This window comes from Annulohypoxylon truncatum, assembly GCF_022578515.1.
Source record: "Annulohypoxylon truncatum strain CBS 140777 unplaced genomic scaffold F4807scaffold_17, whole genome shotgun sequence".
NCBI lineage: Eukaryota > Fungi > Ascomycota > Sordariomycetes > Xylariales > Hypoxylaceae > Annulohypoxylon > Annulohypoxylon truncatum.
The window spans coordinates 729,651-753,622 of record NW_025953803.1 but is presented as its reverse complement, the minus strand read 5'-3'; the positions used below and the strand labels follow the sequence as shown (position 1 = coordinate 753,622).

The window sequence follows — 23,972 nt, the reverse complement described above, 5'->3', positions numbered from 1 at the left end:
CGCCTATGAGGTCGCAGGAAGACATGGGGACATGGAACTTGGTTCAGGATTGGTCATAGAATTGACACGACAAAAAATACCCACATCGAACAGAACATCATTGTCTGTTATTGAAAATAGGGGTTATCTATTACTCGAGTATTTCGTTTAGAGCATGTTTTCAATTATCAAGAAATCTGGAAAGTGATATATGACATTAAGGATGAAATAATGATCGTGGTCATTAGGTGGGTTTCATCGTCATGGGTAAGAAAATGATGTGTGCCTTGTCACGAATCCAGGGTTCTCATCGTTGCCTAGGCATGAATCTCATAATCATAGTAAACCTTGTGGCTTTAAAATCCGTTGGGAAAGGAGGAACATTATTCTGAAAAGGGGCAACACGAATTTCTCGTCGTAGTGAACCAGGTAACCTAACTAAGTTCTACGTCCATGTTTGAATTTTGTGAGAACCTACGAAACTGTGAAGTCGAGCCCCGAGAAATCTTCACCTCAGAGAATCAAGAAGAAGACCCTGATTTACTTCATGATTCCAAACTTTGGTCTTGCCGGTGCTGCTTTCGTGCCTCTGCCTGATGGCCTGGTTCTCCTCGCAGACTGGGCCTACATAGGATTTAATTAGTATATCTAGTACTTTTAACCCAATAGAATGACTTATTCAGTTCATGCTTACATCTAACGCGAACTGTAGTGTCTGTTTAGTTGCCGGCCAATTTTCTTTCAAGAGGCTGATCATGAGGAGCATAAGCGTCATGCAGCCTCTCTCGAGGGAACGCTGCAGGAACTCGGTGAGAATATTTCCGTTATATGTTGGTGTTTTACCTTCGGAGAGACTAACGAAAACTCGCCCTAGCTGCGTAAGTGATGCATTAATGCTGTTTCCTTCTTGTAACTTTGCGCCTGCGGTGCCAGCTTGGTGTGTTCTCTCAGAACCTGCGAGGTCTACTAAATTTAATATACCCTCGCGTACAGCGTTATGATCTTTGCTCGACATTACGCTAGTCTCGATGCTGATAATGAAATGCGATCGAGATGAGTTATCGTTTAGCTTTGTGGCTCCGAGACGCCGATTTTTCATCCCTATTTTGACCATGGCATCGAAACTACTGCCGTCATCCAACGTCTGGAGCTTAGGTTCTTTGACGGCGCGAGTATTTCTTGAGATAGACTTCTTCTCGCGCCCGCCTAGTTCTAGTAACCATAATTCGTTATTGTAGATCTCGTAGCAGCATCCTCTAACCTTCATAACAAATCCAATTTCCTCAAGTCTTTTCTTCTCCTTGAATAACATTGTCTTGACTCTAGGGATGATGCCGTCGTTCTCGTGGTTAACCCCTTCTAGTCGGCTAGAATGGGTGTCCACGTTGCTCATCGTGTATGTCTTCCCTGTGCCAGATTGACCGTAACAGAAGACACAGGCCTTCTTGCCGTCAATGACTGATTGTACGAAGTTACTGATTTCGTCAAAGACGTCATGATTCGTCTCCTGAGGGCCGAAAATTCGCTCGAACTCGTACGTGTCTGATTTTCTCGGTCTTGCTTCTCCCCACGCCGTCTTCTTTTCCTCGATTATCCTCAGTTCAGCTGGGTCGCCGCTGAATTCCCCATTCTTTATCTCGTAATCCAACCAGTTCTGGGAATTTTCTGGTCGAATGCGACATATAACGCGGATAGCCCCTTGAAGTTCCTGAAGTCGCTCGAAGAGTGAACGTCGTCTATTTTCTTCTCTGCTCAATTTCTTCTTCATTTCTTGTGCTTCAAATCGTAGTTTCTCGTTCTCCCTGTACTGGTATCGAAAGTTATCCTTCTCTGTTTCTAGAAGATCTTGATACTGCGTTACTTGACTCCTTGATGTTTCCAGATCTTCTATCAACCCCCGATTTTTCTTCCGTAATCCGCGTACGGCTTCATTTAGTAAATCTAATTCTGCCGTATTTCGTTCTAACTGCGCCGTCGTTTCTTGGAGCTCTTCATCGCAGAGCTGTAATTGGAGTTGTGATGCTTCTAGGGCTTGCCGTTGGGATCGTTTTTCTTGCACTAGTCTTCGTTCATACTCATCAATTTCTTGATGTAGTTTCTGCAGATTTGTCTCAGACCCGGATTGTGCTCTGTTCAGTTGGTCTAACTCGACAAGCAGAGCTTCGTGTTCTCCAGTTTTTAGTCTGCAATGCTTGGTCAACCTAGCCCTATCCCTTTTTCCGGCGCTGCAAATTGCGTCTCGCAGTGTTTTCCACATCTCATCAACCCTCACATTGAATTTGCCTGTACCCTTGACAACCAGGTTTCGTTCCCCCAGCGGTAGTTCTAGTTACTACTTTATAGACTTACACTTTATATTCTTCCCGCGAAGCTCGGGCTTGAGTTTGTTTCCCTTCTTCGTGAATCTTCTTTAATTGCGTGATTTCATCCTCAAAGCCTTTGCGGGCTGCCTCAAGCTTAGTCTTGAAATCTTGTTTTTGGCGCTGATAAATTGATCTGTCCTCTTCATTCCTCCAGTGTAACCTAGCAATTTCGATCTCGAACGGTGTACGCATTTCCCGGAGCCTCTGAAAATTTCTTGTATTTTCTGTTCTTTTTCTAATCCCTTCTCCTCGGCTGTCTTCATTGACCTATCGATTTGTCTTCTGGAGAGTTGCATGTATCCTCAATATTTAGGTCATGTTGAGTGTTAAGACCACGCATTTCCCTCGTGTACGGAGGTCTGGCTCCTTTATCATGAGATCTTTGCTGCTTTTCACTAGTTCAATCCCTTCGTATATCTTCTTCCATGTACTTTTGTGTGGTTTGTTTTCCCTAAAGTAGGCGCCCGAAATGTCTTGATGTGTCTTTTGGATCCTTTCAACCGCAGGTAGAATTCTGGGGTTTCCATTCATTCTGGCTTTGTTGATTGCTTCCTTGCCCTGAGTTACTTTCTATCGTCCAAGTCCTTACTCCCACTTCATCTATATACATTGAGGTTAGCTCGTCAACCTATCTGTGTAATCATTACGGATCTTGGCATTGATACGGGTGGGTTTGATGCAGAATTAAGAGCCACTAGATTCCTTGAGGATAAGGTGTTTTCAGGCAATAAGTAGATCTTCACTTCTCCTTGAATTATGGCAGGTGGCCGAAGAACACCAAGATCTCCCCGATCTTGCAAATCAAGATGCCCATTATGCTACCTGTCACCGGATTCCATGTTATTGGACCTTTAAACGGAGAGGCTTTGCCTGTATCCTCATATTGTTGAAGAACGACCAATGGATTGAAATGGGTTTGTCACTTGGATCTTGCGTTACTTTTCGCGACTTGGCCTACGGTAGGCCGCCAAGAAGGATGCTCAAGTATAAGGTGTGGTGCGACTGCATTAATACAACCGAGCTCAAGGGAGCTTTAGCTCATGCCGACGCAAGTATCGTACACGGCGTATCGGGACCTCACCAGCCCTGCTTTGTTAACTCCTTGACCCTCGCAACGCACGACTTGAATCCCTTCCTAAACCTCTTTCGCCATCGCTCCGACTTCAGCCTCTTTCGTTTTAGACCTGGCCGCTCGTGGGCTTTCTGTAAACGGGCGTCCTGTTTCACCCTGTTCTGACCGATCTGGATATTTAAGAGTGTGAAGGATCTTGCCACATCAACAGATTTCCCTACGCGTATGGTACGACCGGTTCGCGGAATTAGGCGCATTGGGGGTCGGGTAAGTTGTGAGCGCGCTTCTTGAGGGACCTTAGCAAGTTCGCCGGTGTCGAAGTCGATTTCAGGAGCATAGATATCATCATCATCATCATCGTATGCCGACATGTCGGGTTTCTTAACCTCATCCACTTTTGTGGCCGTCCGAACCTGGTAGGGGTCGTCCGAATAATTCCGGTATTGAGTAAAGGCTATAGGCAGCCTTCCATTGCCAAGTTCGACTGGGCGGAGAATTGGTGTGGTGGACAATTGCCGTATGCTGGGTATTGGGCATGCTGGCCATCTTGACGCAGAGCTTCGGAGAATCGACGTTGATCGAAAAGCGCTTTGCGTGACCCGGTAAAGCTCAGCCCTATTTCGTTAGCCAATGATACGATATTATGAGGGTTAATCCTTTCCATACATATTCAGGACGGGCTTGGCCGGATCACAGATTGCGGATTGACTTTCGGGGTTGCCTTCAGATGCTGGTGATACTGGTGATGGTGAAGCTTCATCAGTTGCGATTTTCGACTTGGAGGAATTCATTGGTCCGGCCTAGTTAGCCCCACTCTTAGTTTTATCGGCCGGAATAATCCCTCGTCCATGATTCACAATTACCGTTGCACGTTATTGGTTAACCTTAATTTATGGGCTTTGAAAATTTGTACATTTGTACCTGGAGACCCACATGGTTAACTTCGAAGGTTCAACTAGCTGGTGCTCCAGCCATCACTATTTTGTGGCGGTGCTTCAGTCGCGAACAAACCTTTCAACATCAACCATTGACGATCTTCTAACTTCCCAGGTAACCGACCTTTGCGCTTCTAAATATCTTCATTCTATTAGCCACTTTCCAAAGAGACGTGTAATTATTGACTTGCGCGTCTCAACACCGGCATCATCGTCGGAACCCTAAACTCCTCACACTACTCCTCATCATAGTCTCGTACTATCTCACAATTTAATTATGGCGTACAATCCCTACGGCGGAGGTAAGTTGCAGTCTGGATAATTAGAACATCTAACTATCTAGGCATTGCAAATATGCTAACAATGATACCTATGTCAAGTGCCTGGCTTCGGCCCACCTCCGTCCTACAATTCATATCCTGGTGCCGCTGGCGCTCCAGGTATCTCGTCTGCTCCTGGTCTAGGTAAGTAGCTTCATAGTCGAGCAAACCTTGGCATGACGCATAGCTAATAATTCCTCTAGGACCTCCTCCAGGCATGTCTGCCCCAGGAACGGCGCCACCACCTGGCGTTCAGCAGCACAACATCAATCAAGCTAATCGACCTAGCGGTCTACCATCAAACTTTCAAGCCCCTCCGAACATGCCCAACATTAACTTCAACGCCCCCGTTATCCGCCTCGGTACGAGCTCGTCGAAGCCCGCAACTCCTGGACTACCGGGTCGCAAAGATAGCGAGACCCCGGCTTCGGCTGGACCAAGGGCTGGCATAGGTATGGATCGTGGTTTAGACCAGACTCGACAGGCTCTACGCGAAAATATGCAAGCATTGGTCCCCCCCACTAAAGAGGAGATCATACGAACCGTGTTCGTGAGCGGTATAACAGACGGTATTAGCGGAAACGAAGGTGTTGAGAAGATACTGGGTGTCGCGGGTAGGGTGCGCCGCTGGGACCGAGCTACTGATGCTAGTGGTAAAGAAGTGGCCTTCGGTTTCGCCCAGTTCGAAGACGCCGAGTCGCTATGGATCGCCTCTGAGATTCTAAAGGACATTCAGGTACCCGTGAAAAAACAGGTATCGGCGGATGAGCCCGCCGGCGACGACGAAACCTACGCAAAGTTTGAGAAGGCAACCCTTCAGGTTCGACTCGATGAAAACTCGTCAAAATACTTGGAGGCTTATAAGGAAGGCAGACCTGATGATTCAGGTGCCGAAGCAAGATGTGAAGCTGCCAGAGGTGCGTTGAAGCAGACCATAAAAAATCTCTTTTATCCTACATCGCGATCTGGAGCAGACGCGGATGGAGATGTCACTATGGGTGATAGTTCGGCACAAAATGGAGAGAACGTTGAGGTGGTTAATATCCCCTTGGCACAGGAGGACGAGCTGGCCGACATTCCGGCCGAGATGCGCGAAACCGTTGCTGCCGAGATTGCCGCATTCAGAGAACGAAGCATTAAACGTGATTTGGAACGTCTAAAGAGAGAGGAAGAGCTCGAAGCAATGGAACGCCAACGCAATGGCGCATCAAGACCTTCTCGACTAGCGTCGCCACCCCCCTCCAGCGCGAACAACATCCCGTTAGGGCCGCGCGGTATGCCTAATGCGCCTTCTGGACCTAAAGGCCAGAAATCCGATATGGGCAAGGATTACAACAGGTCAATCAGTTTCGTCAATGGTGGCACAACGAATGGGAGCCTAGCTTATAACAGAGAAGATGAGAATGACTCTGCTAGCGATGACGAATTGGAGAGGCGACGGGTTGCGAAACAGAACGCAGAGACGGAAAAACTCTACCTTGATGCGGAACGCAGATGGTTAAATCGAGAGAAATCTCGGACAGCTGCACTTGAGCGAGAGAAGGAGCGCGACGAGTCTGATGCGAAGGACTTTGCCAAGAACCGGGACAAGATTTTGCAGCGACTCAAGCATTTCGATGATGATGCAGAAGCATCCCGGAAAACCGAGGACTATTACAAAGACAGGAGTGCTTGGATTAGGAACCGTACCGCTTTCAGAGCTAGAGAAATTGCAGCCGACGATGCCGATCGCCAAGCCGAAGAGCAGGAGCGCATTAAGGAAGAAGCGGAACGTGAGCAAGCTAGGGGTATGGCAGACTCATTCCTCGAGAGACAAGCTCAGGAGATGGAACAGCGGCAAGCTAGCCGGGTTGGTGTTGCTGCGCCACAGCCCTTCAAGCTGTCTCTCGGGGCCGCTGCACAGAAGGCACAAGCACAACGTGCAGCTCCGCAAAGAAAGACTATCGCCGAAGTCGAGGGTCTGCTTGAAGACGAAGATGAAGACGCAACTTCCAGGCGCCAGCTCATTCCTATTCAGTTTGAGCCTGCCGCTGCTGCGGCTATGTCCGACGAAGAGCGCGACCAAGCTGTGCGTTCATTGGCCCAAGAGATTCCTAACGAAAAGGAAGGACTCTGGGAATGGGATGTCAAGTGGGATTACCTGGACGAAGGTGTTATCCGGGAGAAGCTTAGACCTTTTGTCGAAAAGAAATTGGTGGAGTATCTTGGTGTCCAAGAACAACTGCTTATAGAGGTTGTTGAAGAGCACCTTAGGAAACATGCCAAGCCTGGTGAGCTAGTTGAAGAACTGGCAGAGGTATGTGGTTATGCACTATTATGGTCACTTGGAGCAATTCACTAACTTGATTTCTAGGCTCTGGATGATGAGGCTGAGGCTCTTGTCAAGAAACTTTGGCGAATGGTCATCTTCTTCACCGAAAGCGAGAAACGTGGTCTTTCTGCATGAAATGGAACCTCCAGGAATGCTTCGACCTCTTAAGATACCAGTTCATTTTCGTGTAGCTGTATAGCACAACATAGGCCTTTGAGATACCGGGGAGTTGAGGTGGACAGGGGTTGTTCTTGAGGACGGCCTCATAGGAACAGCGAGATATACCATTCATGCAGGAGAAGGCATAATAAGGATCCTCTGTACAGATCCATAAGGACACATGTGGATAGTAACGCCTTTGAAGAGGCGACTCGTAAATGCTGCGTCCCAACCACGGAAATAAGAAATGGTTATGGGTTATTGCTGTAATGCAATATTAATGAAATCCTCGTCCTTTCATATTTTATTTCCTGTGACATGCTTATTTTCATAAGCTGCGAGCGCAGAATACCTACGTGGGATGCGGCCCTTGTCCGTCAGGGGTAGTTACTACATCCGGGGTATGCGGAGAACTGTGGATTTAACGGAATGCCGAGGCAATTCCCCACAACCAACCCCAAATGTAATCATTAATTACAAACTTCAAAGGTACATCAGTAATACTTGAATCTCACCGCGCCATTATCTCACTCGCTTCTTATATACCATATCCTTTGTCTATCTCATTGCAAATCCGAGAAGCGTCTCTTTCTTCGGTGCTTAGGTGCCATTCTCGAAGAAATTCACCTAAACACTACCGTATTCCAGCCCCGCGTCCCTGAATGTCCTAGTCAACAAGCGCCCCCTTTTCATCATACCATCCACTCACCATGTCCCCCAACACCCAACTCCCTCCCTCCCTTACCAAACCACCCCCTCCCGTCCCAAACACCATAGTCTCGTTCCCTAAACCGCACGTGCTCCTCGTCACCCTCAACAGGCCAAAACAGCTCAACGCCATCCCGCGTCCACAGCACTTCGCCCTAGAGCGGCTGTGGGACTGGTTCGACACGCAGACCGCGCTCCGCGTCGCCGTGATCACGGGCGTCGGCCGCGCCTTCTGCGCCGGCGCCGACCTCAAGGAGTGGGACGGCCTCAACTCCAACTCCAACTCCAAGTCAAACTCAGACTGGAACTCAGAGCCTTCGGAAGCGTCGGTGTCCCAAGGCACAAACGCACGCTTCCCGCCCGGCGGCTTCGGCGGCATGAGCAACCGCGGGGGCCTAAAGCCGATCGTCGCCGCCGTGAACGGGATCTGCTTCGGCGGCGCGATGGAGATGGCTATCAACTGCGACATGGTGGTGGCGGCGCCGTCGGCGCAGTTCGCGCTGCCCGAGGTCACGATCGGCGTCATCGCGCTCGCGGGCGCGCTGCCGCGGCTCGTGAGGTGCGTGGGCCGCCAGCGGGCGGCGGAGATGGCGCTTACGGGGAAGAAGTACGGTGCTAGGGAGATGCTGGCTTGGGGTTTGGTTAACGAGGTTGTGGAGCATGATGCGGAGGTATTGGGGAGGGCGCTGGAGTGGGCGAAGAGAATTGCGGGGAATAGTCCTGATGCGGTTATTGTGACGAGGGAGGGGTTGAAGCTCGGGTGGGAGGGCGTCGGGCCGGAAGTGGGCACGGATGTTTTGCTTAAGGGCTGGTATGGGAGGATTGATAAGGGTGAGAATATGGTGGAGGGTGTGAAGAGCTTTGTTGAGAGGAGGAAGCCGGTTTGGAAGGATAGTAAGTTGTAGTTCGGACGGTGGGGTTGAGCTGTATATTAGGTGCATATGATAGCATTTGCGGCAAATAGGGGGGGAGTATTGTCATACTCCCATTATTCAGATTTCTTTCTAGGTCTACCCACTACCTACGCAGTTATAAATGAACTCATGAGCTAGCCGCCTCCCTACCTAGATATACAGGTATATTCCAATGAAACCATGCCGCCTCCTATAAATGTGTGTCGTATCTCCCAATCATATAAGATGCCTTTTGCCATACCGATCCCTTATAATAGTAACATTCGTTAGTAATCAAAACCGCTATTCCCGGTGAATCAGCCGTAGATTCAACCCTACCTAGGTATATAAGCCTTCTCTATGCCCGCCTGTTCATGAAGTCCGTTCAAGAATTCCTAACCCAGATACTAAGAAATATTTGATACCCTATCGTCCCAGATACATATGAAATCAATTACACTAGTTGAACATGTTCTTTATGGTTGACAATGTTCTCGTTGCGCGAAACGAGTTCGGTCTAGTCCTGGGGCTTGGCGTCGAGGGCGATGCCGCATGTGTAGAGGCCAAGCCTGGAGGCGATGCATTCGTTGAAGGTGTTGGTGGCGCCTGGGATGACGCCACTACATCATACTCGTCGACGAAGCTTCCCAGTATCATCTTGTACACATTTCCTGATATATGTTCCGTGTCGATGACGTCCCTTGGTCCCCATGCAATCAGCTATTACACACCTAGAAAGTTGATAGTTGCAACTTACGGAATCAAGTACTTATTCTCGATATTATCATCGAGATGTTTCAAGATGCTAGGAACTTCGCTCCCACAAGCGATGAACTGGATGGTAAACCATCGCTTCTCCAGCTTCTGTGCGAGAGCTGGTTTCCTAAGGAAATCTGCAATTGCTACCTCGACATCAGTAGGATTGACCGTCCCTCTCCAGAGTCCATTGGTGAGTACGATCAATGTCTTCGCTCGCGTAGTATCTGATAAATACTTATCGAAGATACGAGTCAACGTCTTGGCCATATTCGTGTTGATATGGTACTGCTGTGATAAGGCATCGTTCTTGGCGTCTTTGAATTTTGCGAGAAGCTGTTTGCCCGGGACATTATATGCATTATGGATGTTTCCAAGCGTGAACTCGAGATCTAGCCCGTTTTTATCCAATTGGCCAATCTTAGCTACCAGTGTCTCGAGCACAGTCGTCATTGTTTCCCATAATGGTAGCATGGTCATATCATTATCCACAAGGAACATCTATGGTGGGTGTTAGTCGCCAGCACTAATTGATTTACCACCGAAGTCGCAAACTTACAATGTCTCGATCATATAAGAACTTCTTCAAGTACTCATCTTGCTTCTTCGGGAAAAACGCTCTTAACCCTTTCTCTTTAGTCTTTAGTGCTTGATGTTCTTGATGTATTGGCCACTGGGGGTTCGGGTTACATTGGTACGATGGAGAGGATATCAACGAATTGTGCCGAGAACTATAGGGTTCCATTCCTGGCATTGTCGATGAACGAGCTTCTTTCGTGGTTGGCGGGTGTTCTTCCAATTGAAGCCTGGTTCCCAAGTGGAATTCCTCACGATCTGGGCTTTCGATCAACGAGTTACCATACCTTGGATGTACTGAATCCATATGTAATGTGCGGCTTAAAGTCGGTGATTCGGGAGAATCTAATGTAAGAACTTCTTTTTCGTTTGAGATCCTTAGAGGCTTTGGAATTGCAGATGGTTCCAGTAAGTATGGGGTTGAGCCAGTAGAGTTGTATGAAGCACTGCTTTCGCGGCCTCTAGGTCCCATCTGGCTTGATATCAATGGCAACATGGAAGAGTTCTCGGTTTCAGAGTACCTGCTATCCTTTTCGGAGTTTGCTTGAGATGCTTGGGTCGTGGTACTTCTTTGTTCTCTCAGTGCTTCTTGGCGATGAGCAACTCTCCCTTGAATCACTTCATTGATCCTCTTAGACTTATTGATCCTGCTAGACTTGAGGCGTGGGTGACGTTCGGCAGGATTCGGCAGATATTGTGAAGCGGAAAGCGCTGGTACGTTGACATCCAGAGCGTGTGAATTCACTAGTGAGCTTTCTTCGTTCTCAACGCTGAGTAGTGCCTCCTTGACCGATTCAGCCACTTGTTCGAGTTCTCCGTCCTTCACAAGTCGATCATAAAGATCCTGCGCATCATTGAGTCGACTTTGGATAGCACTGTATAAAGTCGAAGATCTAGACTGGTGAGCTGATTCTCCTAGCAGCATGGTCTCGTCAACAAGATCAAGAATTCGCCCGGTAATCGTATCAGCCACCCTTAACACCTTTCTCAAGTAGCGATGCCAATCCCTTACTTCTGGTAGAACGTCTACACCATTATGAAAAGCATCGTCAACGGCTGGTACCGTGACGTCCTCACCTGCCTCTCGTCTTTCTCGAAGCTTTTTGATTGCGATTCGCCTTAGTTCATCGTAAGCACGAATTCCCTGATATCCGAGTATGACCCATGTTGCTGAGACGGACAAGACACAACCAAACGACCAAGTATCGATTGCTTGAGAGACGCTTATCGTAGGATCGAGACGTGCGCGGTCACATTCAGGGGCACCTATAAGAGTTAGCATACGTTGGAGGGTGTATCTAGACTTGTCATTACCGTAGGTCGCAGTCCCACCAGGTATGTACTGTTTTGGGACACCTCCTGGATTCTTTGGCTTGAATTTTGCGAATCCGAAGTCTGCAAGTTTGAATTCTCCGTCGACTCTCAAGATATTGTCAGGTTTCAAGTCGCAGTGACATCTATGGTTAGGTCAGTTAGAAGTAACTTGGGTTTTCCGAGTTAAAGGAACATACCCGGAGAAGTAATCATGACGACCATTCTCACGTTCGAGCTCGAGGTTGTGCACTGAATCCAATGCTTGTGCGACGTTCGCCAGTGAATTCCAGAATTGAAGTGTTTCCGGGTTAAGATTTGGTGGGTAATTCCGCCGTGATGCGAAGAACTCATCGAGGTCTTCTTCACCATATTCGAGAAGTATGTTCCACGTATGGCAAACACTTCCATCCTCGAGTTGTTCGTCAATTTCGTACTCGCCGAGGAACCTAACCATACCAGGCAGCCTCTTGGCTTGTACCGCAAGGTAGGCATCCCTTTCCCATTCAAATATCTCAAGGGACTCTTGGGTAAACGTTTTGAGAGCAAATACGTAGCACTAGTATATGATGTTAGATCCTTTCTCAATAGGTATTTAGATAAACAAGCATGACTTACTGGACCATGTTCGTTATCCCTATACTCAGACCGTCCCGCCGCCATCGCCAACTTACGGGGGACCAGCCACTCTTGAACAGCCACTTCCCATACTTCAGCTGTTCCGCCCTTCATATTGATGCGCTGTCTTTTGCAGAAAGGCATTATCCACCTCCCACGACCAGGATCTAGGAACGTGTCGCGCATACCAAGCTCTAGGGGACATGGGTAATACATCCACATCTTTTCCAAGAAACGTTGCCAGAAGTTTTTCGTGTTCTGGATACCTCTTTTTCTTAAGTCATTCTCAAGAAGGTTGGTATATATCTCGCGCACAGGCAGCCGCCTGTCGATTATCTTGTAGCGTTGAAAAACGTCGATTAAGCAGCCGTAATGCAACTCTAAGAGGATAGCGAACACAATCAAGCAGCGGTCACCTTCATCGCATATCCTTCCAGAAGTAGGGTGATGAATGGAGGCTGACTGGTGGTACACTTCAGTAAGAAGTAATCCAACGTTAGTCGCAGGCTCAGCAGTATCTCTGCGCAACATCCATTTGACTATTTCAGGAGTTCGATAATATTCGCGCCCACAATACGCCTTGAATTTCCACTGGGTCGCCAAGTTTCGGTGGAAAATATCCAATGTGGTTAGTGATGGCTTCCGAGAGGCTGTACAATCCATCATTTTTGCGGCTCTTATATGGCCTCAGTGCGTTAATTGGAGTTGTAAGGTACGGTGGGCTTCAACGATGGCTTGCTGAGAGGTACATGTAAGAGAATATACCTAGGTAATCACTACATGAGGATTTTATTATGGGAATAGTGATTTGACAATAGAAAACAAAATCTCACCTTTCCTGGTTAAGGCTGGCCTTGAAAATTATATCCCAGCTTCTAGGAGGTTCGCGGCCATTTTCCAGCTGCCAGCCTGCCTAGGTAGTGTGTAACGGCAATTATATTACCTGTCCAATGGCATCCCTGCTTGTCGACAATCACCACAGTGTAAGCGTATAATATGATAGCTCATTTAAGGGTGTAATGGCGGTGCCTGGCTGCCTGGGTTGATTCTGCAACCCATTTCCGGCTGTGCGCAAGATGTGCTGCGAATGTGATCATCTACACCCTCTGCCACATCGACGCTGTTTTTCTAGTGGTGTTGCTAATATGTACCTAGGGTACTTATGTAAGTATCGTTGTCTCGAACAAAAGCCTCGTCATATATGATACGCATATTCGGCCATCTAATAGGAATACCATGCAAGTACAAGCACCCCAGTGTCTTTCGTTGCATCAAATACACCATAAGCTTACTTACAGATGTATACCTTCAGGTATTTCAACAAGAGGGGAGAAGGTAGGCTAGCACCTGGCTTACCACAATCCCAACAAGCCACAATTGCGTCTTGCTCATTACTACATTATCTAACCTGAACAGCCCACTGAGTACTTATGTATCGCAAAGCAGCAGTAAGTATGTATCTAATTCCTACGCCTACCCACCTAGGTACCTTTGTGAGCCTAGCTTTGGGCGACTTAACATTTTGGATGAAGCTTAGCACGATAGCCCTCCCCATCAGGTTACAAAGACGCGAAGCCAAAGCTCGATGAGGTATCTAGGTATGTACTAAAAGTTCCGCAGTGGCTCAAAAAGCTGTGAATAAGTGTCCATGATATCATACATAGGTAATCAGGCTCAATTACCTAGTTGCCTAGGTATCCTCCCAATACTCTAGAATGTTTTCCCTTTCATCACTCTTTCCAAGAAAGAACCTCTGGTACCGAGGGTGGACTTGTTATGTAACGGTAGAAGGGTAGCTGAAGATCCAAGAGGGCCTTTCAGTTTTGATGATGTTATCGGCTGTTCTAGGCCAACTTCGTGTGCTCTCCTTTTCATCAATTTCCACCGCCTTGCCCACCAAGCAACCCCGCAGGTCACAACAGTTAATGGTATGGTTACTTCCAGCCATCTGGACATTGCGATGGCAGAAAATGACCCCTCTGGACTATCTGGGTCCTGATATTTAATGATATCTGTACTGAAGAACGTCTGTGAGATCATTAGTGAGTTGTAGGTATTAACAGGCAATGTTGCATTGCATATTTACCGAAACAAACGTTGCCGGAAGAAATATAAGAGTTACTATTGTTATAACAAGCATGAATATTTGTTCCTGTTCCATACTGCGGCCTAAACTCTCAGCTCGGTAAGCCGATTGGCTTTGGAGATGTTGGATGACCTAAATTCTTTTAGCCTGTGTGGCAATGACATGAAGAGTCCGGTAAACTCACTAGTTGTCTGCGATCAGAAATGGTTCTTATTAAGAGTTCTGCCCGTTTGATCTGCATCCTAAAATCTGAAATTATATTTTCAACTTGGTTCCCGAAGTAGCAGATATCTGAATAACAGGATTTCTCCAGTGGGAAGTTCTTGTCTTCAGTCAATCTGCGATAAAACATTACAAGAGAGAACATGATATCCGCATTGCTCTCAAGAGCCATAATGACTTGCCTAGTTCTCTCTTCCCATATCTGCAGGTCTTGGATATCTGGAGGCGTATATATCTTGTGAGCATGGCCAACCCCTGACGGTCCGAGGACTGCCATAAGATGCTTTAGTGGCTTAGCAATCTGCAGAAATTCTCCAATGGTGAGAATATTGCACATACCTTCTTGTCAACAGCTTTCTCTAGCCATACAATATACCACCGCCAATCCTCCATTGCCCAGTGACAATATAGCAAGTGAGCTGATAAACTCGAGTGAAATGATTCTTCAACACTACCGAAAGATTTGTCTTGGGCTCGAGCATCCTTGCCAGTTAGAGCTTTGAAACGATCTTGAATCTCTTGGTTTCCCTTGATCACTATCCACAGTGTATTTCCATTAGAGACATCAAATTGGTGGTGGAAGACAGCTGGGCGGATAGACCATTCATTGAGCATGAAGTCTTCTTTACATTCTGACTTCAGCGATACACCTTTAAGATTGAAGCATATTTGGTAATGCTTTCCGCTTCTCCCAAGTTCTGGGATAATCAACTCCTTAGGTGGATTTGTGAGAATTACTTGCTCACGAAAACCAGTAAAATGCAGGTCAGTGAATTCTCCTTGCTGACCGAACACATGAATGAACTCGAGGAAGGCCGGCATGACTTGGTGAAAGGTTAAGATATCCGTAAACATAGCTCTGGTGAGCCTTAATTTGGACCTCGAATGCAATCCATATATGTTTCTTGCGTTCTACTAGTTAACCGTACGCCCATGTTTTTATAGTGCATTCCTTACTCACATAAAACGACACTTGGGATCTTTCTTCCCTCCCGTGACAATTGGAAATCTCTGGGAGCTCGGCTGGATTTTGATACCAAGCCACTCGAGCAGTTTTTCATGACTATGTATGTTGTATTTATCAACGTCTAACTATAGTTAGCCGGGAATCCTACAGCCATAGATCGGCTTCGCAAATACTCACCCTTCCCACACTCTGTATCCAAATCACGAATAGGAACCTCCCATTCCAATTCGTTATCTTCAAAAAGATCATCTTCTCTTTCGCCAAGACGAGTTTCGGCCTTAGTGGCAGATTTTGAATATGCATCGAGCGTTTGGTAAATGATATTCCTCGGGTACGACCGCGAATTCAATACGGCTTGCTGGAACACATCAGGTAGGAGTCGTCCGGACATCTTGGTAAAGTTTTCAGATTCCAATAGATGAAATTCGATTACTTAGACTACTTGGGTTCGAGTCTCTGGCAGAGTTACCGGATTTAATAGTATCCACAGGTTACACATAACATTGCCTCCCTCCGAGGAATTTCAGAGAGCCCTGGGGGCAATAACCCGACCGATGCCATGCCGCAATTGTCAGCCCAATAGGAGGCTTTATAACCGCGGTTGTCAGCCAGGGATAGCACACCGAACTTAGGTACCCTTAGGTACCAAATAAACAGCCCACACCATAAGATAAATGATCAACCACAATGCCTTGCCACGCCCCTATTGAAACAATCCTGCATAGGTTAAGCCCTTTGCCCTGCTAAAAAGTAAACTCCCTAACCCCCTGCGCCTTTTCAGCGGTCATACTATCTCATGGCCAAGTAGCCATTATTCGGGGGTGATTGACCTTCGTCGACCGTCGGATTGAGCCATGCTATTGTCCCTAAGCCTCCTGATAGTTCGTCTATCCTCCTGTGTGCCATTCACGTCAATTACTTCCCAGCAAGTGATAGGGATTGGCTTGCGGTAACTAACCTCTGTCAATCGCCCTGGCGCCTCAAATACCCAAGAATCGTGTATCTACAATTATAAAGACAGTTAGCTAGCATTCGCCGCAGACCAGTTAATGCTTACGTCTGCTTACTTTCTTTCCCTTGAAGTCTTCATTTGGCCATTTCCCTAATAAGAAGCTTTCAAGAAGTTCCCATGTCAATCCTGCATAGGCACTAACGCTTTCCTGGCATCTCTTGGGCTGGGCAGCCTCCCTCTCAGCCTGTATCTTGAATGATTCAGAGCGCTTCTGACTGCCGGCATTTTTACGGGCAGATTTGCCCGTATTTTGCTGTTTGAAGGACATAGTCTTGGTTATAATCCTTGACGCTCTGCTGTGGGAGTTTGGGGGGTCATGAGATTCCATCATGTTCGAAAGGGCTTCCACGCAACCTAACTATCGTAGGAGCGTAAGCAAACGAGCTCCAGAGAGAAAATCTCGGGAATATATGATTCCTACGAAAGGTTCGCGCACCATTTTACATGTACTTCGGGGTTTTAATGCATCTGGTTGCCTTTATTTTGCCTGCGCTGTCTCGGTTGCCTTGATCGCTCCCGCTACATGCGGCTAACGCAGCATCACCGTCAGCTCAGGACTCGGCTGCCCCCTTCCCCATTGCCCCTCACTCCATCCCATTGATTTTCCCCAAGTCCGCATTGCTACAGATGCGTAGTTGTTGTCAATTTCTCACCGGTTGAACGCTACAAGTCTTCGGAGTACTTAAGCCTACATGCAGGTGGTCTTGAACTGGCGATTTGCGTCAGAAGGTAGAACACACATAAGTATCCACAGAAGCTCGGTGTTGATGGACCAATTGCAGATCATAGCCTTGTTAGTACAAGAGATAGAAGGCAAAATAGGCGTAAAACAATATACTATTCATGGTCTTAGCTTTTTATAATCTGGTGTACCAGGTCAGGTGAATGGATAGTGGACAGTACCTAACTATACCTTCTAATCCCCGACTGATGTCAACTGTCAGTGGAGCACGATCTCCCCACCAAGGTCAAGGTACTCCCTAGAAACTCATCTTAACTCTATGGGTTTATCTAGATTAGGACGATATCTTAGACATTTCCTATCTTAGGCCGAACTACCCAAGTGTTCGCGCACTAAGTTATGTCTTCGGAAGGCACAAGATCAAGATGATGGGCAGAGATCACGCTATCATCGTTGAATACCGTAACCCACAAGTCCGCGCGCAGTCTTCAACCCAGACGTTAAGTTGTGACTTGGGTAAGTACGACTTGCTCTAGTCCAGCACAGCCTGAACATGTTAGGAAGATCAAATAGACTTATATTCTAAGAAGCATGGAGTGACTCCGCTAAGCAAGACACGGCAGGCACCGAAGAAACCGCGCCAGGTGAAAATAGGGGTTATGTTCGAAGATATAATTAGCTTCCACTGTTACTTTACGCAGATCGTGTTTATGATGGCAGGTACGATTCGATCGCTGGAAAAATGAAGCCATTAGGAAAGAACGGAAAGATATTTAGGGAATGGGAGGGGCATTCAAGATCTCCGCCTACCAAAACTTACTTTTCGCCCTTAAATCTAACCTCTCTTCATCTAGGTTTTCCTCCTGAACAAGCTTGAAATCCCCTACGAAGCATATCAAAATCACTTAATACGAGTGAAGAGGACCAGCCTTAAGTGGTAGACCACTGCATTGAGCTCCTATATAAACAGGGAGAGTCTGACTACAGCAAACCTCCGGGCATCAGACGTGACTAGCCGGCCCCGCAGAGGCTCATCCACAACGACCTTTTCATAGAAGACGTCAATGAATTCGCATTCAATTGCCATCTCTGCATCCCCAGGCACCGCCACATGGAACCACATCGTCACCGGCTAGACCCTGTCCAACACGTGCGCACGTCTCAACATGCCGCACCCCCCATCCCCCATAAACCATCCCACCACCCCTCCATAGAAAACCATGATCTGCTGCTGCTACCCCTACAGGTAAGGGTAAACCCGATACCAAGGCGTGCTCATCATCCCGGATTCGTGCAGGCCGAAATGAAGAGAAAGAGTATCTAAATTGCCAAAGTTGGTTTGATCTCTCTTTTCCAAAGCTCGTTGGAACGAGGAGAAATTAGAAACGTCGCGACGATGCGATCGTACATCGGTTATGACACGAAATATACGATGTATCGATCCAAGCATCGCGATGGTGAAAGTCGAAGAACAGCTGCCCAAGGCCGGGAAACGGTAAAACCGTTTGTTGTGTCGATGCCGGCGGGGATCGCGAGCTCTCTTCCAAAAGAACTAAAAATTATCGACAAGAAATTACCAGATTATCCCGATCCGGGCATTTACGCAATGACGACATCGTTCAAACTATTGGATAGTTAATCTGAGAAGTTTGAATGAGGCCGATGCCGTGGCCTTTCTATGTTGAAAGGCGAGCGAAACGAAAGTTTAGAACAGAAAAGAAAAATGCCAAATGTTGCAAGGAGTATCAAAGTGTGTAAAAAGTTTATAAGCGAGTGTCGAGAAGTGCAAATCGTTCCCATATTCATCAAGGTTCGTTAAGGTTGAGTGGATCAATGGTATCGAGGAACATCTGAATTGCAGTCAGATGCAAGAGTCCAAAAGGGTCCAAGGTACGTTTCTCTAGCGCTGTCTCATATTCGACAGCAGTGTTTTCCCAATTCTGATTTTCTAATACCCAGAATGGCGCAAATTAGTAAGCCTGGCCAGGAACAGGCTTTCTGCCAACTTGACCCTGGGAAGCGCCGCCATACTGCTGCTGCGAAGCACCGGCGTTAGGGTTCATAGGGCTGGGTCCGGGAGGGGTCATTCGACGCTGCTGTCGTGGACCGGGAGATTGAGCTCGAGGGCCGGGGCTCATTCGACCGCTGGCAGCGGAACCCGGGCGGCTACCGTAGGGACTCATCGGGCGTCCCGTGGCAGGCGAGTTAGGTCGCATCATAGCAGGCGATTGCGGACGACCGCTCTGGGGAGTGATAGGTCGCTGTCCAGGGGGGTAATTCGGGCCGGGACCTCGGGGTCCGCGATAACCGCTAGGGTTGACAGGAGGACCGTTACGACCGTTGGGAGGACCACCAGCGGGACGAGGCTTCACGGGTCGAGTAGACAAGCAAGTACGGGGAACGACACCTTGTTGAGAGCGGTCAAGGCGAATGCAAAGCGACTATTCAGGCAAGTTAGCAAAATGTTTATCGCAATATTTCAAAGAGTAGGTACTCACCCAGCCATCATCATACTCGTGGAGCAGTCGAACAAGCTGACCTGCTCGGAGTCCCATTTCATCATCCAGACTCGGCTTGAAATCCAATTGGACACGGTGAACAGCAGTTTGAGGAGGACCACCGGCTGCTGCAATAGCCGCCGCACTTCGAGAAGGACCGGGTGTCTGTCCAGGACCGACAGAGTTAACACTGAATTCTGTGCCGGCAGGGCTAGGCGGACCAGCAGGAATAGTAAGATCCAGAGGAGGGGGAGCGTCCTTGCGAGTAGAAACCTTACGACCCAGAGCGGCAGCGCCACCAACGGCTCCAGCACCGACCGCAGCTGTAGTTACGATCGGCGAGGGCTTGGGAGGCGAATTCGTGGTCTGAGCAACACCTACAACATTCTCAGGGTTCTCGAAGGGGTTGTTGGGGCGATCGCTGGTAGGTGTGAGAGCACGTTCTGCATTGTTACCGAAGGGATTCTCAGGGTGGTTAGCCTGGCTAGTGGGACTAGGTCGTTCCCAAGGAGATCGAGGGGTATTGTCCACCGGGCGTATGTTAGTGGCAGGAACGCTTGCAAGTGCAAGAGCAGCGCCCTTGCTTGATCGTCGCTCGCCAAAAGTAGGGTTGAACTGGGTTACTGGGCGAAGGCTTAGCTGAGGTGCCGTAGCACTGGTCTGTGTCGAAAGCATAGACGACGGACGGCCACCACCAATCGGTCCGGGAACCTTCTCATTATCCTGGACTTGTTGAGCTTGCTGCTTTCTGCGTTTGTTAACCAGGAAGAAAACAAGCAATGCAACCACAAGAACACCGCCTAAAACGCCAATAGCGATACCGGCCTTGGCTGCGGCGCCGGTGTCAGGGCTGGAAGAAGTCGTCGCTGCTGCGGTAGAAGAAGCAGAGGCTTGAGCCTCCGCATTCGTTGCAGATGTTACCGCCGAAGATGATTCTAGATTCTTAGTGGCCTGAGAAAGCGTCGTCGGGGTACTAGTCGCAACAGCCAGGGTGGACTCTCCACTTAGGTCAACAGAAGTTGTATGTCCAATTGATGAGGGGAGAGTATCAGACGTCTTCGCTGCGGTCTTGGTCGGTGTGCCCTCAGCTGTGTCGAGAGAGGCAGCTGTCGTATCCGCGATCTTAGCTTGCGTGGCAGTTGTTGGCACCTGTATGACCGAAGTGGGTGTCGCAACAGCTTGAGTCTCTGCGGCATCGTCGGTTTTACCCAAAGTTGAGTAGCCTGCAATGGGACCATCAAAGGTCTTAGCCATGGTCTCGTACACCGTATGATAAACCGTCGAAGCAGCTTGTGCCTTGGCCTGAATATTGGCCGTCTTGAAAGGGTTAGCTTCACTTGCGAAGCTCTTAACATCCTCAGTTAGTTCATCCCACACATCCCGCCTCTTATGGCGGTGATTGTGATGGCCCGGCATTTTTGTTCAGATCGTCCTTAAACTGAGTACAATGAATTGACAATTCTTCTCATCCACCAAAAAATCGTCCAAAAATAAGTACAATCGTGTTGCGCGTATGTCGTAGGCGCCGTGCTCTGCTTAAATCGCGTGTGAAGCTATGTTTGCACTAGGGTAAAGTCGTCGTGTAAAGTGTCGGTTTTTTTATTTATTTTCGAATGTAGAATGAACGTAATGTGCACGTAAGTGTCATGAGTAGTATGCGACTCGGTACCTGCAGAGGTGGGCGGGAATGAAGTTCGTATTCGCGCTTTGTTTACCGTGAGGAAAAAAGGTGAATTTAATCGGCCTGCAAGGCGGCGAGTCGCGATATGTTGCGTAATGAAGGTGTTAGTCGTCGATAAAAATCGAGAGAGGGTATTGAAAAAAAGAATGGAAGTGAGAACGGATTCAACGAAGAAAACGCAATTCTCGTGAAGAGAGGGGGAGAGACCGCGTGCGGGATTGCGACGTAGGTGGACGGTGAGGAGGGAAAGGGAAGAAAGAGAGGGAGGAAAGAGAGGAATGGGAATAGTAGAGTAGTAGGCTTCCAAGGTTCATTCGCTACTGGCATACAACCGCTTTAGCGCGTCCAGTTACGGGGTACTTACGTAGGTACCCAGATAAGTACTCCGATGGGTACTCCGGACAAAGTAGCAGGTGGGCGGTTGACAGGTGCTTCCCGATAGGTACCAGCCAGGGCAGCTACACATGTACACTAGTACACCCGTACGCAGTACACCACGGACGATCGTGGTTTCTTTTGTTTCCCTAGCAAGGAATGTTATTCTCGAATTTCCATTGGATGATAAACCCTTGCCGGCTATTTTCTTGAGTGTTTGCATAAACACAAAATTACTTGTAGTATATTTCTATTCACAAGCACCAACGCATTAAGAATAATTTGACATCCCCTACCCAGCTAATTACCTCCAGTCTTCGACTAGAATCCTCCTTTTAAGGCTGCTAACGGTTGGGTAATTCGTTGTCCAACTTGAATTTACACACCAACGCCTAGACTGCTCGTATAGCACACGTATGTTTTTGTTTGGGTGCTTTTAAGACATTGATACGACATACGATGTTGGTCCCGCCGTGCTCTAAATACGGGAAGAAAAATCTCGCAAAACAGTTGATGCAATCGAGGAGAGAAATCCAGTCCATGGTGTAGATTGGGACGCTGTTAGCACCGAATCACCCATCAGAGTCCACCGGTTCATCCCATCCTCGCAAATCGTCCCAAAATCCCAATTGAAGATCGTCCCATCTTTCCCCGTCTCTTTCTCGACGTTGATCATGTTCGGTCTTTCTCTGGCGGCCGACTTGGCCCAAGCTCCATGCGCTAGTCAGGCACAGAAGCGCCACTCTCAGGAACCAAGCTATTCTGATTGGACAATTGCTTAAGGTGCAGATTACGCGAAATTAGAGCTAGTAAGGGTACGTCAGGGATGCGTCAGGGGTAACCATCCTCCACTTGATTACCATTGGCTGGCACAAAGAGAACCGAAGGTGATGCCGGGTACGAAAATAGGTAGGTACCTAAGTACCCAGCCCCTCTACCCCCTTAATCGACTTGGGAAAGTTTTTACAACCTGGAGAAACACCACTCAAAGCCACTTAGAGCCACTGAGAGCCACTTGAAGCTCGCCTACAGGGCGTAGTCTGTATTAAGGTATTCGAAGTGTCGTCAGCTTCATTCACTTGGCCGTCTCATATGAGTCAATGGCACGATTTCATGCATTTATTGATGAAATGAATATCTCCGTTTCTCTCCAGTGGCTGATATAGTGGCAAAGGAAACCAAGTCCCAATTACGGCTACGGCATCTCATACCTTGTTTAGAATATCTCAAGTTTTATATTGAAGATTTCATATTCCAGTGTAACCGGAAGCCATCTGGGGAGGTCGGAAGGACGCCACCGAAGCAAGCAGTTGAAGAAATCTGTCAAAACCAATGATCTGATAAGGATCCACACGGACACGATCTCATTGGGTCGAATCGTCTCCAATAAAGCTAAAGCCACGATATCCACGATATTTTCTGCCGTGGAACGCAACATGACGTTTGGTTCCTTGACTCTATCTTTGGACTTACCGATTTTGCGTTTTCCTCCCGCGTGGTCGTGAGGGATTCCTGGACCTGCGAGCTCGTGTCCCCTCGTTGGACCGCTGGGATGCCCCAGTCGCTTTCGGCCGATGTATTTATTCCCAATCTGACCATTCAGCTATTTTATCATCATTCTTTATTCTTTCTCGAACCTCTATCGTGCCTCTTTTAAAATTACTCTAGCCTTGTGAAACGCCCAAGTTGGGCAACCATCTTCCAATTCCGTCTGTCGGTCCGCGCTCTTTAATTTCTGCCCTCCCACTACTCAGCCAGTCACACTGCCGACTCTGCTAATCCTTGTCATTTTATCGTGCTTACAGGTCGATCATTATTTTGTTCCACCGATGGTGTGTGTGGAGGATCGCCGACTATCGTCACCTTTTACACACTAAGCAAAGGAACAAACCGTGGGCATGTGCTTACGTACCCAAATGGCCCTCTCTTCACCACAACGTGGGAGGAAGATAGTCCCGATTACATAAAAAGAGTATTTCGGCTGTCGTCACATCGTGACATCGCACGTCCTATTCCCAACGGCGCGGAATAGCCCTACCGATCCTGGTTACCGATGAAAATGATGAAATTTGCTTGCGAGGCTGAACGGACCTCACCGGATCTGTAAAGTAAGGCGTGTTGCGCTCCCAACCATCTGGCGGGCCATTGTATTATCGTATGCGGCATGCCCTTACATCTCATTGTCCTCCCCATGCCCCTCCGTTAAAAGAAATGAAAGAAATAGCAAGTCTATTAAGACGTGTTTTATGGTAAAACAAGAATATTGTGTTGGAAGCTTGAAAAATTGAGTTATGCTCTGTACAATACGAATCCACACGGGAGAACAGGCCCTCCGCGCTAAGTACGGTGCATCGGGCTAGGTCCTCATTCTGGTAGGTTGGAGAAGGCTAATGCGCGACGAACTGCTTAGCTGCTTTTGTACGAGAAACGTCCGCATCGATGAATACT

General features: G+C 47.9%; 7 protein-coding genes across 7 annotated transcripts; 2 read left to right on the top strand and 5 right to left on the bottom strand.

Annotated features, from left to right (window-relative positions):
* Nucleotides 1-388: 388 nt before the first annotated feature.
* On the bottom strand, nt 389-2,443 carry F4807DRAFT_97761 (P-loop containing nucleoside triphosphate hydrolase protein). The gene is made up of 2 exons (XM_048003732.1): nt 674-2,443; nt 389-603 (listed from the first exon to the last, which is right to left on the bottom strand). The coding sequence occupies exons 1-2, from the start codon at nt 2,234-2,236 to the stop codon at nt 520-522; spliced, it is 1,647 nt and encodes a 548-aa protein (XP_047854111.1). The 5' UTR covers nt 2,237-2,443; the 3' UTR covers nt 389-519.
* A 533-nt stretch (nt 2,444-2,976) lies between these two features.
* Nucleotides 2,977-4,272, bottom strand: F4807DRAFT_97737 (uncharacterized protein). The gene is made up of 2 exons (XM_048003731.1): nt 4,081-4,272; nt 2,977-4,029 (listed from the first exon to the last, which is right to left on the bottom strand). The coding sequence occupies exons 1-2, from the start codon at nt 4,203-4,205 to the stop codon at nt 3,420-3,422; spliced, it is 735 nt and encodes a 244-aa protein (XP_047854110.1). The 5' UTR covers nt 4,206-4,272; the 3' UTR covers nt 2,977-3,419.
* Nucleotides 4,273-4,382: 110 nt separating this feature from the next.
* On the top strand, nt 4,383-7,440 carry F4807DRAFT_427264 (uncharacterized protein). The gene is made up of 4 exons (XM_047998141.1): nt 4,383-4,651; nt 4,730-4,813; nt 4,873-6,965; nt 7,023-7,440. Exons 1-4 carry the CDS (start codon nt 4,627-4,629, stop codon nt 7,113-7,115), a joined length of 2,295 nt encoding a protein of 764 aa, XP_047854109.1. The 5' UTR covers nt 4,383-4,626; the 3' UTR covers nt 7,116-7,440.
* F4807DRAFT_427262 (enoyl-CoA hydratase/carnithine racemase) lies at nt 7,441-9,440 on the top strand. The gene is made up of 2 exons (XM_047998140.1): nt 7,441-9,008; nt 9,080-9,440. The coding sequence occupies exon 1, from the start codon at nt 7,850-7,852 to the stop codon at nt 8,750-8,752; it is 903 nt and encodes a 300-aa protein (XP_047854108.1). The 5' UTR covers nt 7,441-7,849; the 3' UTR covers nt 8,753-9,008; nt 9,080-9,440.
* Nucleotides 8,976-12,829, bottom strand: F4807DRAFT_97731 (uncharacterized protein). Its single transcript, XM_048003730.1, has 6 exons — nt 12,002-12,829; nt 11,584-11,942; nt 11,387-11,529; nt 10,056-11,338; nt 9,498-9,997; nt 8,976-9,440 (listed from the first exon to the last, which is right to left on the bottom strand). Exons 1-6 carry the CDS (start codon nt 12,665-12,667, stop codon nt 9,200-9,202), a joined length of 3,192 nt encoding a protein of 1,063 aa, XP_047854107.1. The 5' UTR covers nt 12,668-12,829; the 3' UTR covers nt 8,976-9,199.
* Nucleotides 12,830-13,650: 821 nt separating this feature from the next.
* Nucleotides 13,651-15,963, bottom strand: F4807DRAFT_97684 (uncharacterized protein). Its single transcript, XM_048003729.1, has 6 exons — nt 15,454-15,963; nt 15,271-15,397; nt 14,649-15,213; nt 14,272-14,592; nt 14,088-14,219; nt 13,651-14,029 (listed from the first exon to the last, which is right to left on the bottom strand). Exons 1-6 carry the CDS (start codon nt 15,665-15,667, stop codon nt 13,712-13,714), a joined length of 1,677 nt encoding a protein of 558 aa, XP_047854106.1. The 5' UTR covers nt 15,668-15,963; the 3' UTR covers nt 13,651-13,711.
* A 124-nt stretch (nt 15,964-16,087) lies between these two features.
* Nucleotides 16,088-16,556, bottom strand: F4807DRAFT_460805 (uncharacterized protein; the record flags this gene model as incomplete). Its single annotated transcript, XM_048001580.1, has 3 exons — nt 16,088-16,171; nt 16,235-16,279; nt 16,344-16,556. 3 exons carry the CDS (start codon nt 16,554-16,556, stop codon nt 16,088-16,090), a joined length of 342 nt encoding a protein of 113 aa, XP_047854105.1.
* Nucleotides 16,557-23,972: the final 7,416 nt, after the last annotated feature.